Consider the following 13,085-nt stretch of genomic DNA (forward strand, 5'->3'; position numbering starts at 1 on the left):
TTTTTTTTTTTTTTAAAGATTTTATTTATTTATTTAACACAGATAGAGACAGCCAGCGAGAGAGGGAACACAAGCAGGGGGAGTGGGAAAGGAAGAAGCAGGCTCATAGCGGAGGAGCCTGATGCGGGGCTTGATCCCATAACGCTGGGATCACGCCCTGAGCCGAAGGCAGACGCTTAACCGCTGTGCCACCCAGGCGCCCCCTGTAACCTATTATTCTTTAAATGTTCCTTGATCAAGTATTTACAGTTTTAGACTGATTAATAGAAAACCAAGATAGAGACACTAATATACTTGGTTGTTTCATAGAATTTACCATAATGCTGGCGTTCTGAATTCTATGTAAGGACATTTCTTTTCTAGAAGTATCAAAAGAGCTAAATAGAAGGGGATGAGAGAGAGAGGGAGGGAGAAGTTTCGGAAAGATCGTGCACTTTGGCTCTCTGGAGTCTAGTAGAAAGAACATGGATGAGAAGAATGAAGCCAGGGTTTCATTCTTGGTTTCATGCTTTATTGTACGTGACACTTGGAAGGTAACTTAAACGTGTTGGACGTTAATGTCCTTATCTGTAAATTGGGTTTTTAAATATCTATGTAACAGCGTTTTTATTATGAATAAGCCAGAGACTTGATAGGAAAGTGCTTTTCATATAATAAAATACTATATAGATATCGGATATTATTTATTACAGATAGAACATTAAATTGGACATGACAATGCTTAGAATGACTTGAGAGCAAATTCCTGGAATTTGCCTAGGAGTTGTTTATAATTCTGAATCACAGATAATACCTCTGGTATCTTTGTCAGTAAGAAATTTCAAAGCCAGCCTGATTTTATGCCACTTGAATTTCGCTTCCAGTTTTCTTACAATCAGCTTGTTGTTACTCAGAGAATATGAACTAATTTCAGTATTAGCTGAAAAAGACATAATCAGGAAAGTCAGCATGTAAGGAGAATATGTGCATGTAATACAAAGTCCAAAAAGAAAGTAACTTTTTGTCCCTTACTATTCATAATTATACCTACCATTGTTTTCTGTCAGCATGGAAAGAATAAAGGAATAATTTCATATCATCTTTTGGGGAATGATTCTGAGAGTATTTTTTCCCATGTTGACTTAGTTATCTTTTTGGAAAGAACAGAAATATTCTCAGATTAGTTTCCAAGGTAAAATCTTTCTTAACATGGCTCTCAAAAAGGAATTTAAATGAAAGTTAAACTCTTTAAATGTATTAAGTTTTATTTCTCGGGATGACAGCTATTAGTAACCTTCGGGGACATACTGAATTTAAGGTCTCTATTTTGTATGTTCATTTGGAGTTCTCTAAGAACAGATATACTCATTCGGGCATGAAAATTTTCTACCAGGAATTACTTAGGGGCATGATCTTGAATTTACTTTGTCTGAGGAGTACATCTCAAATGATGTTTTGCTGCACGTTTTTATTTAGAATTTTTAAGCTGCAGCTCGGGTTATATTGAGGATGGATAACAACGAGGCCTGAAAACTAGATTTTGTTTGGAAAGCTAACTGAAAATATAGAATATCATCTGGGTTTACAAAATTTAACGGATCATAAGACTAACCTTTTAAAATATCTGAATCGATTACATTCCAAATGTAAAAACAAAGCATAACAAAACTTGAAGAGCATTCGAATACTGATTCTAAGTTGATGTGAGTTATTATGAAGTTGTGTGACTGTAGAAATCGTTTTTCCTATTACCCTTACAGTTAATCCCATTTCTAATGTTATAATTTACTTTTATTAGCAAGATTTGTTGAAGAGTGAACTAAATCAAGAAGAAATGATACTGGATTTACTTTGGGACCTCTCCTGCCAAAGCAGCATTTCATTCCCATCACTGCTAAGTGGAGCCTCTCCCCATTTCCTCTCTAGGACTTCTCTTCATTCTGTCGAAGATTATTCCTCTATGGATGTAAGGTCTATATGGGATAATATAAGACTACATCTTCGACGCTTCTTAGTGAACAAATTACAAAGCCATAATGAAATAAGCAATTCACAGCACAAGATTTGGTTGAAAAATCAGTGCATACAACAACTCTTGTTTCTTTATCCAGAATCAGAAGTTATAATCAAGTACCAAAGCATACAAAATAAACTGTTGGCTAAACTTTTGCAGAATGATTTTCCTTCTTACAGCAGGGAATCAAATTTAGACATCATGGTTCATGGATTCCAAAGTACAATGCTTAAGTTATACTCCATGATAAAAGAGGATTTTAACACACTACATGAAATTTTAGCTCCAGCCTCAACAGTGAAATTCATTAAAGAAACGTACCTGGATACTGTTACAGAAGAAATGGCAAAATTTCTTGAAAAGTTTTGTGAGCTGCAGTTTCAAGAAAGTGCTGTCCGTGTGATTAAAACAAACAAGAGCTCCAGCAGGCATAGAGGAGCAGTGCATGCTTTGGGTTAGTGAGCTTTTAAATTTGTTTGGTTTAATTTAAGCCTTTTGATATCTTTAAGTCTCTAACGTTTTTCTTTTTGGTTAAACTTAACTGCAAACTTGAAACTAAATCAGAAAAATGAATGTTATGAAATTTTGCAGTACACATTTCTCTAATGCATTTCTTTTTCTGTAAGTACAGTAGTAGAAGTGCTTTTTTTCCCCTGTTATTTGAATTATTAAAGATACTGAAAAATGTAAGCCAAAAATGTTGCCAATAGGAGTTTTGGGTTTTTTTATTGCATAAATTACTGGGTGAAGCTGTATGTATATATGAATATATATACCAATATTCATATATATATATATAACAGAAAGGTATAATTTTTAATTAATTGTAACTTCCAAAGCTGAAACATTATTAGGGAAAAAGAATTGGTAAAAATTGGTTGAAATTTGCATGACCTAAATTGGAAGTTTAGAATTGTATTCTTTTGGTCAGCCAGTTCCAATAAAGAGCTATTATGAAATGGTAACTATATATTAAAATTGGTCACAGAGGCATAACATTTTAACTATAGCTGATTTTAGAGGAACTTCTCTAGTATTATTTCTATAAGAATATACACAAAGAAAAGGTGATTTGAAAATTCCTAATTTTATTTAAAAGATAAAGAAAAAAGAAAGAAACTATTGTGACATAATAAACTTTTTCCTGTTACCATTTTAATTTCCTACTAGTGGAGAAAAATCAAGATAAAAAGTAATATTTTTGAAAATTATCAGTCATGATTTTATGTAAAAACTCTGAGGTATATTTCTAAATAGGCGTATAAGCTATATTTTTTAAGTGTTTGAAAATTGTCATTTGGTGAATTGCTGTCTTTGAATTTATGATCACTTTATAAATATTTCCAGAGCTCACTATAGTTTTACATACCTTTCTTAATAAAATGCCAGAATACCAAAATACTGCGATATATGAATTTTCAAATAGTTTATTATTTTCTCTTATATTTTTTATTTTCCTCTGGAAGCGGTATCACATCACAGAACAGACATGTGTCAGCCAAGTTTAGGTTATGGCAGAATACAAAGTCAGTTAATTTAGGAACATTACAGTTTTGCTCAAAGCAAATAGATTTTCATTTTAATTGTTACATAAATTTTAAATGCATTTCGTGAGTGTACTTATTTTCTAAAAATTTTTATATTCTCTAAAAGAATTCCTGCTTTCTTGTAAAGTGTTTTCAACATGAAAGTTTTATAGTGCTAAATATAGTTTATAACAGAAGAAAAGATCCATATGGTTGAAAATATGTGTAAGTTGCTATGGAGTCTTTAGGGCTGATATTGAGGTGTTTTCTCATTCGTGAGAGAAAACTATGTGTGTAGGCTTTAACACCAAAATTTGAAACATTTTCTGCAAGTCTAGGTGCACTGATCTTTCTCAAGCTCATTTATCTAACTGTTGGTATGAATCACTTGTTAAATGAATGCTTTCCATATGCCAGGCACTGTGCCATATACATTCTTTTTCTTATTATCCTAATTTCAAAAACAAAGAAAGAAGCTTCGAAACATTAACTTGCTCTGGGTCATATTGTACAGAGTCAGGATTTATATGTAGGTCTTTATGTCTCCAAGACCAGTGAATTTAAGGTCCTTGTCTTAAGGTGTAGAAAAAAGTGCTTTGTCACTTGTAAAAGAAATTTCAAACAGCACTTTTCAAGCGGGCTACCAGAAAATCAATTCAGTTCAGCTTTATTGAGCACCTACCGTAAGCAAGGCATTTAGCAGCTACCATTTTTAAGCTTCTGAGCTAGACACAGTAAGGGAAAGAAAATTAAATGAGTAACTCCTGCTAATGTTTTCAAGAACTGCTAAACTAATCTTAATGGGTCAACTGTATTTTCCACTAATATTTGACCCAGGGACCAAATTTTATTTATTAAAGAAATACAGTTTGAGATGAATGAAATAATATAATAGGTATTAATAACAAATATTAATGCAATTATAATAATTTATATTCCTATTATAATAAAATCTACATTGAATGGGTTGTACATTATTTTTAGTATATATCTATGTTTTTATGCTTACCAAGTCTTCCAATATTTTGCCTGAAACTAGAAACGATTTTCATTAGGTAACAATAGCTAACATTGATTGCGCCAAACGTTGATGTGCATTATTTCATGTAATCCTTCTAACCAACAAGGTAGGTGCCATTATTTATTAACTCTATTATACAGTGAAGAAACTGAGGCATAGAGATAGTAAGGAATTTGGTCAAGGTTATAGAGTGAAGCCAGGATTCAAACTGAGGTTTGTCTGACTGCAGATCTTCTACTCTATCACTGTGCTCTGCTGCCTGAAGGAATAGGATAGAAATAGCTCATTCTATTAAAAACACGGCTCTGAAGCCTCTGTATTGCTATTTCTACTTTCGTGTAGTCATTGTTTTACTTGTTTTGAAATTATCCCACCCTCTTCTCATCTGATGACTATGTAACACCAATTTGAAAGTTTCCTGCTTATGATTCCTGTTTTGTAATCTGATGTATCTTTAGCAGTTGGTGTATGTATACTAGTCTTTTTTCTTCCAGCTTTATTGAGCTATAACTGACATATAACGGTGTAAATTTAAAAATACGATGTGTTGATTGGATACACATATGTTTTTATAAAATTACCACCATAGCATTAGTTAATATTTCCATTATGTCACATAATTATCATTACTTTCCTGTGGTGCAAACATTTAAGATTTACTCTCTTAACAACTTTCAAGTGTATAATACACTATTGTTAAGTATATTCACATTGGATCCTTAGAAATGATTAACTAGAAATTTGTACCCTTTGATCAATATTTTTCCCCTTCCCCCTTCCCCCATCCCCTGGTAACCACCATAATACTTTGTTTCTATGAATTAATGTTTTTTTTAGATTTCACATGTGTTATTGTAAAGTGTTTGTCTTTTCTCTGACTTATTTCACTTAGCATAATTAATACTTTCAAGATCCATCCATATTGTTGCAAAGTGTAGGATTTCCTTCTTTCTCATGGCTGAATAATATCCCAGCATATGTATATGAAATGTGATATATATATATATATATATATAATATATATATATATGTATATCACATCTTCTTTATCCATTTATCCATAGATGGACACTTGGATTGTTTCTGTATCTTGACTATTGTGATTAATGATGCAGTAAACATGGGAGCACAGGTATCTCTTCGATATCCTGTTTTCATTTCCTCTGGATATATACCCAGAAGTGAGATTGCTGATGGTAGTTCTGTTTTTTTGTTTTTTGTAGAACCTCCATACTATATTTCACATTGGTTGTACCAATTTACATTCCCACCAATAGTGAACACGGGTTCCTGTTTCTTTATATTCTCACCAATACTTGTTATGCCTTATCTTTTTGCTGATCACCATTTTGTAGTTGTGGGGTGATATGTCATTGCAGTTTTGATTTGAATTTTCTGATGATTACTGATGTTTGTCATCTTTTCATTTAGCTTTTGGCCATTTATATATCTTCTTTGGAAAAATGTCTATCCAGGTCTGCTGGACGTTTTTAAAGATTTATTTATTTATTAGTGAGTGGCTGAGTGTGGGTGGGGAGAGGGGCAGAGGGAGAGAGAGTCACAAACAGACTCTGCGCTGAGCATGGATCCCAACATGGGGCTCGATCCCACAAGCCTGAGATCACAACCTGAACCGAACGAAACCAAGAGTCAGATGCCTAACCAACTCTGCCACCCAGGCACCCCTTGCTGGCCATTTTTAAATTTTGTTGTTGTTGTTGTTGTTGTTATTGAGTTGTAGGAGTTCTTTATATATTTTGGATACTAATTCACTATTAGATATATAGTTTGCAAATATTTTCTCCCTATCGTAGGTTGCCTTTTCATTTTGTTGATTATTTCTTGTGCCGTGGAGAAGCTTTTTAGTTGGGTGTAGTCCCATGTAATTTTTGCTTTTGTTGCTTGTGCTTCTGGTATCACATCTAAAAAATCATTGCCAAGACCAGTGTCAATGCTTTCTTCTAGGGGTTTTACAGTTTCAGAACTTATATTTAAGTCTTTAATCCATTTTGGAGTTAATTTTGAAGAGTGTTCTAAGATAGGGTTCAATTGAATTCTTCTGCATGTGATTATTCAGTTTTCCCAGCACCATTTATTTAATCCTTTCCCCATTGAGTGTTCTTGGTTCCCTTGTCAAATAGTAGTTGACCATATACGTGAGGGTTTATTTCTGATTTCTCTATTCCGTTCCTTGGTCTATGTGTCTGTTTTTGTGCATACTGTTTTGATTTATAGGCTTGCAGTATAGCTTGAAATCAGGAAGTGTAATGCCTCTGGCTTTGTTCTTCTTTCCCAGGATTGCTTTGGCTATTTGAGGTCTTTGTAGTTCCATACAAACTTTAGGATTATTTTTTCTATTTCTGTGAAAACCACATTGAAATTTATTTTTAATTTTATTTTTTTAAGTCATCTCTACACCCATTATGGGGCTTGAACTCATAAGCCCAAGATCAAGGTTTGCATACTCCACTGATTGAGCAGCCAGGCACCCCTGCATTGAAACTCTCATAGAGATTGCATTGAATCTATAGATGGCTTTGGGTAGAATGGATTCTTAACAGTTTTCTTTCAATCATGAACATCCAATATTTTCCTGTTTATTTGTATCTTCTCCCTTTTCTTTCTTCAAAGTCTTATATCTTTCAGTATACAGATCTTTAATTTAGTTGGTTAATGTATTGCTCAATATTTTATTGTTTTTGGTGCTGTTCTGAATGGGATTGTTTTATTTCCTTTTCAGCTATTTCATTGTTAGTATATAGAAATGGAACTGCTTTCTGTATGTTGATTTTATATCTCGAAACTACTGAGTTCATTGATTAATTATAACAATTTTTTAATGGAGTCTTTAGAATTTTCTGTATAAGATCATATCATCTGCAAACAAAGACAATTTCACTCCTTTTTTTTTTTTTTTTTTTCTGATTTGAATGCCTTTTATTTCTTTTTCTTGCCTGATTGTCCTGGCTAGGACTTCTAGTATTATGTTGATATGAGTGGTCAGAATGGGCATTCTTATCTTATTACTGATCTTAGAGGAAAATGTTTCAACCTTTTACCTTTGAGTGTGATGATAGCTGTGGGCTTGTCATAAATGGTCTTTTCTATGTTGAGGTATGTTCCCTCTATACCAAATTTGCTGCAAGTTTTTAATCATGAAAGGATGTTGTAGTTTGTCAAATGCCTTTTCTGTATCTATGGAGATGATAATATGATTTTTATCTTTTATTAATGTGGTGTATCATGTTGATTGCATATGTTAAACCATCCTTGCATACTAGAGATAGATCCCACTTATCATAGTGTATGATCCTTTTAATATTGTGTTGAATTCGGTTTGCTAATATTTTGTTTAGAATTTTTACATCGATATTCATCAGGAATACTGGCCTGTAATTTTATTTTCGTGTAGTGTTCTTAATCTGGCTTTAGTGTCTGTGTAATGTTTGGCCTTGTTAGCTGTGTTTGGGAGTGCTCCTTCTCTTCAGTTCTTAATGAACTAATTAACAAACTGATGTCCTATCTGTTTATGCATATACTACTACATACTTGATGAGCTAAGGCAATTTGGACCTACTGAATCCTTAATTGCCTTTGATTTTTCTAGGTAGATTAAGGATTGGTTGTTTTTTTCCCCTGAATGATCTATAAATTATCTATTTATACCTACATACAAACCTATGTATATTTATATCTGTATTTGTAATATAGTTATATATAGAGAGAGAACATTACTTGAGTATCAAAAATAATTACAGCTTTTTATTATGTATGAGGTTTTACATATGTGAATTAATTTAATATTTGAACCTAATTATTCATATTTTAAATGTGAGAAAACTGAGACTTGTAAACATTTTCCAAGGCCACACAATTATTTTCTAATAATCCACAGAAAGGGAATTTAGTTGTTTGCACTTACTTGGTATATTATTTTGGTATGCTGTTACATTCCATGGCAAAAACTGTGCAAGGCACTATGGCAATTAGCATAAAAATAATTTACCATGCACTTTCATATTTTCTTTTTGATTTTAACATTCCTGTGTTCTACACTCAAAGCTTTTGCTTTTCTTTTTTAATTAACAGTGATTCATAACTGACTCATGATTTGCTTGTGCTTATTAACTTAGAATCTGACTAGAGGCAGTTTTTATGCTATTTAATTTGATTTTACCAGCTGGCCTTTCTGGTGGTGTGGTGTTCACCTGAGCACCCCAGAGTGAGTTCCACCTGCAACCATGCAGCTGCGTCTTGATTCAAGCTCTCTGGTACATGTATTTAAAATATGGTGACAATCTCTGTAACCGTTTTCCAAAGATAAAGTGCCAGGCAGACACTTAATGTATTTTATAGAAATTAATCCCTTGACTTGAATTCTGCATCTTGGCATTGTATGGTAACCTTTTTTTCTCCTTGATATTCCTATGATTTTGTAATTTTAATTTAATTTAATTTTAAGTGCCCTCCTTATAGTGAAACATTTTTTTATATCTATATTTGGAGTGGTTAATTGATCAAAATTACTTTTACTTTTTGAAGTTGTATTTTCTTTGGATTTAAGGAAAGTTATTGCCATTTTTCTCAAAATTAATTTTTTTGAGACCTTGTGCTGTTTTAGTATTATAATACATTTAGAAGTATATAGCGTGGGGCTCCTGGGTGCCTCAGTCTTAAGTGTCTGCCTTCTGCTTGGGTCATGATTGTGGGGTCCTGGGATCAAGCCCCGCCTCAGGCTCCCTGCTCAGCAGGGTTCTCCTTCTCCCTGTGCTGCTCCCCTGCTTGCCCTCTCTCTCCCTCTGTCAAATAAATAAGTAAAATTTTGAAAAAATTTAAAAAGAAGTATATAGCTTGTATGTTTTGCAATTTGAAGAGAATGAAGAAATAATGTCAATATAAATATAGCATCTTTGGTGATCTATCCTGGAAAAGAACCATATTATTCATTGAGATACTCTTTTACAAAGTTTCAAAAATGACTTAAGAACCAAGGTTTCCTCAGTAATTCTGATTTTGTTCATCTGTGTCCTCATAGTTTTCTCTAATAATTTTTGGAGAAAATTACCAATTATTTTATAACAATTTATGCTATAATAGTATTCTTTCATTTAACTTATAAGGCTTTAAATTTTTATTTAAAGTCAAAATAAACAACTTTCATAAAGCTAGAAATCCACCTTTAGTATTTTGATTATAACCTGATAGCTCATTATCTGGGAGGTCAGATCCATATTTACACATGTACGGTGTCATCCACATTTCAAAATAGTGCCCTCCTTGTATTGAAACATTTTTTATATCTACATTTGGAGTGGTTAATTGATTAAATTACTTTTACTTTTTAAAGTTGTATTTTCTTTAGATTTAAGGAAAGTTATTGCCATTTTTTTCTCAATATTTAAAAAAGAGGATTTGTTTATGTGTAACAAATTTCAGGCATATCAATCCTCTGTACTTTATTATGAAATGATGCGTTAGGAGATTTTATTCATAGGATGAATTTCCTGATCCCTGTACATCTTACTCTGATTTTTTTTTTGAGGTTATTGTTAGCTTGAAAAGGAAAGAATTTGAATTTGAATATTCGGAAGGTTCCTACAGATCTACAGTGGGTGTGGGTTGAAACTAAGTGGCATCTAAAGCCACTTCCCATTCACAGTCCCTTGCTGTTTTGTTTAAGGAAGATAGAGAGTGGGGAAAACAGAATCCTTCGAGAGATGAAAGGATCCTTCAGAGTAAAGAGGACCTTGAAACCAAAATAAAGGTAGAATTCTTGACTAGGGAGGCTCAGATCACAATTGGAAAGTAGGCCAGTCTTAAAGTCACCCCAGTTTCTCTCCTGCTCCTCCAGCAGCTCTGATTAGTTGAGTGATGAGGGTCACTCAGGAAAGATGAAGTATCTTGAGGTCAGCATGTAAAATGTTTACAAAAAGGAAGCATTTGTATGAGTATTATTAGAGAAGATTCCAAGCCTTCTAGAAGGACACTGCATCTTTTCACCCTGTCATGTGCTCCTGAGACAGAAGTGAAGAGCCTTGTTAAATCTCTGATGACAGTTATGCCTTCTAACCCCACACTAGTAGAAGCTGAAATTTCAAATAACACAAAACAGTAATGGGGAAAAACAATTCATTAGAGAAAGTAATACCTTTACTCAGTTATTACAAGTTCCTTTAAAATAATAATGTAGTTTCAGGTTTTGTAGCATTGTTAAATTCTAGAAAATGATATTGTTGCTCAGTTTTTTCCCCCGCTGCTTTATCATGATTGCCATTTTTTAATGAAATACTGGTGCATTCCTTATTTACCATGCACTGGGCTCTCAGAAGGTGAAAAGGGCACTTACTGGGAGTCAAGGATCCTGGGCTTGCATCTCCTGCCCCCTTGTATTGTGACCTTAGGTAAGTTATTTCACCTTTCCAAATTGTTGTAATAGATTAAATTTAAGGGTTATATTAGGTGGTATCTAAGCTCTACATTTTCTCTGACTGTGTGTCGTGGAAATCATTCCACACCCAGATTTTTTACCTACAATTTGTCACTGGAAGCTGCCACATTTATGTCCCTGCTGACAGTACAGATGTGTTAACTGGCGAAGGGTGTGGTTTTGTTCGCCACAAAACCAGATACAAAAACTTCTTTTAGATATTTATCTATATGATTTTTCTTCCCCAAGTGAAACTTGAAAATATATGAAAACTGCCCACCTCCTGTGGTTTTTATTTTTTTGTCTGGATGGATTGGTGAAGAGGGGAGTAGGTGGTTAAACAAAAACAGGAAGTAGAGTCTCTTCTTCCAGCTAACATCTGAAGCTATTCCTAGTAATTATTTGGGGGGTTTCCCCCTTGGTCCCACAACCAAGTGTTTTTATTTTGTTTTATTTTTAGTTTCTATTTTTATTTATTTATTTGTTGCAAGGACATTTTTAGTCAGATAATTGAAAATTAAGATCACAGGCAAGAACTGGAAATGCAATTATTATTCTGTACTGTCGATTACGAAGAAATCCATATGCCTTTTCTCTGGCATGTATTTAAAGCAGACAAGGCAGGGATTTAATAATGACTTGCGTTTTTTTTGTTGTTGTTGTTGTTGTTTTTTCTGGGGAAGAACCAGCTCATTTCTGCAAGGCTGTAGACAGTAGGCATGGACAATACTTTTTCTCTAAAAACCTCTCTGTTTCTGTACAAATCCCTGTATAAGTACAAAATGAAAGCCTCAGAATTAAGCCTAGAAAGCATAGAAGAATGATCTTGTCCTAAAAGTCTGGGTAAAAATTCGATGAGCCATACTATAATGAAACAATTACACATTTTATTTTATTTATTTTTATTTATTTATTTTTTTAAGATTTTATTTATTTATTTGACAGAGAGAGACAGCCAGTGAGAGAGGGAACACAAGGAGGGGGAGTGGGAGAGGAAGAAGCAGGCTCCTAGCGGAGGAGCCTCATGTGGGACTCGATCCCAGAATGCTGGGATCACGACCTGAGCTGAAGGCAGACGCTTAACGACTGAGCCACCCAGGCGCCCCGAAACAATTGCACATTTTAAACTTTTGTAAATAATTTTAGTATTTTTTTTCACATGTAAAGAATGTCAAAAGTGATGATTTGGGTTTTGGTATCACTGATCCTAAAGCCTTTCCTGCAGCCAGTTCTGTTACATGGCATTTTCAGTCCCTTCTTGAGGCTTCTAGAATATGCTAGGGCAACCATGCCATCAGCTGAGAGAAAGGGCTTATCTTCCCTTTTTCTGAGCCAGGAGGACATTCTCTCTCCATTGAATTTAATTTCTTTCTGTACTGTTCATCTCTACCTAGTAGAAGTATACAAGGTGATCCATTAAGGTGAGGGTAAAAACTAGAACTATTTCATTTTTATTTCATCCTTTATGTAAGAGGCAGAACAGGACAAATTCTTCAAGCCATTTAAGGTGGCGTTTTGTGTGTTTTAAAGTCATCCTCAGCCATTCTAATTCTTGAATTTTGATAAGGCACATATCACTCAGGATCTATTTGCAGGAAATACTTGAATAAAGTATATACTTTGCAAAGGGTGCTACTCAGACCATGAATTCAACATTAATTTTCATTGGTATTTCCCCAATGATCATTTTCACTTCTCCGTGTTATCTGTTTACAAATAAAGTCAGTTATAAGTGCTTCTAGTTTATCATGTACTGTGCTAAGTACTTTATATACTAGTATACCATTTATACAACCTCTCTGAAAATTTAGTTACTATCCCTATTTTACAGATAAAGAAATGGAGTTTGGACAAGTTAAGTAGCTTGCCCAAAGTCCCACTCTAGGAAGTACTGCAGCTAGTATTCAAGTCCATTTCTGAATCATGACTAAACTCACTCTCTTTTCACTACTGTAATTTCTGTCTTTTGCTAAATAAATTCCCTTGTTAGATAAATAATCCTTTTACATGTAATTTGAAGAGTAATTCCCATTTTAACCACAATTCTGATTTCTGTTCTGAACTTTGTGGAATTGCAACACATATATTTATTTCTCTACATGTAAAATTAAACAAGCT

General features: G+C 33.6%; 2 protein-coding genes across 2 annotated transcripts in view; both read left to right on the plus strand.

The window, feature by feature from the left end:
• Positions 1-13,085, plus strand: part of KIAA0825 (KIAA0825 ortholog) — a 365,682-nt gene that overhangs the window by 46,764 nt on the left and 305,833 nt on the right. The window lies entirely within an intron of this gene.
• LOC121100669 (uncharacterized protein KIAA0825-like) lies at positions 465-3,306 on the plus strand. Its single transcript, XM_040621949.1, has 2 exons — positions 465-533; positions 1,778-3,306. The coding sequence occupies exons 1-2, from the start codon at positions 465-467 to the stop codon at positions 2,450-2,452; spliced, it is 744 nt and encodes a 247-aa protein (XP_040477883.1). The 3' UTR covers positions 2,453-3,306.

The sequence above is a fragment of the Ursus maritimus genome, unplaced genomic scaffold, assembly GCF_017311325.1.
Source record: "Ursus maritimus isolate PB19 unplaced genomic scaffold, ASM1731132v1 scaffold_5, whole genome shotgun sequence".
Lineage (NCBI taxonomy): Eukaryota > Metazoa > Chordata > Mammalia > Carnivora > Ursidae > Ursus > Ursus maritimus.

Excerpts from the sequence above, each read along its gene's own strand:
- LOC121100669 (XM_040621949.1), top strand. The coding sequence starts at position 465 with ATGGATGAGAAGAATGAAGCCAGGGTTTCATTCTTGGTTTCATGCTTT. Across the intron at positions 534-1,777 it reads TTGTACGTGACACTTGGAAG|CAAGATTTGTTGAAGAGTGA; the intron begins GTAACTTAAACG and ends TACTTTTATTAG.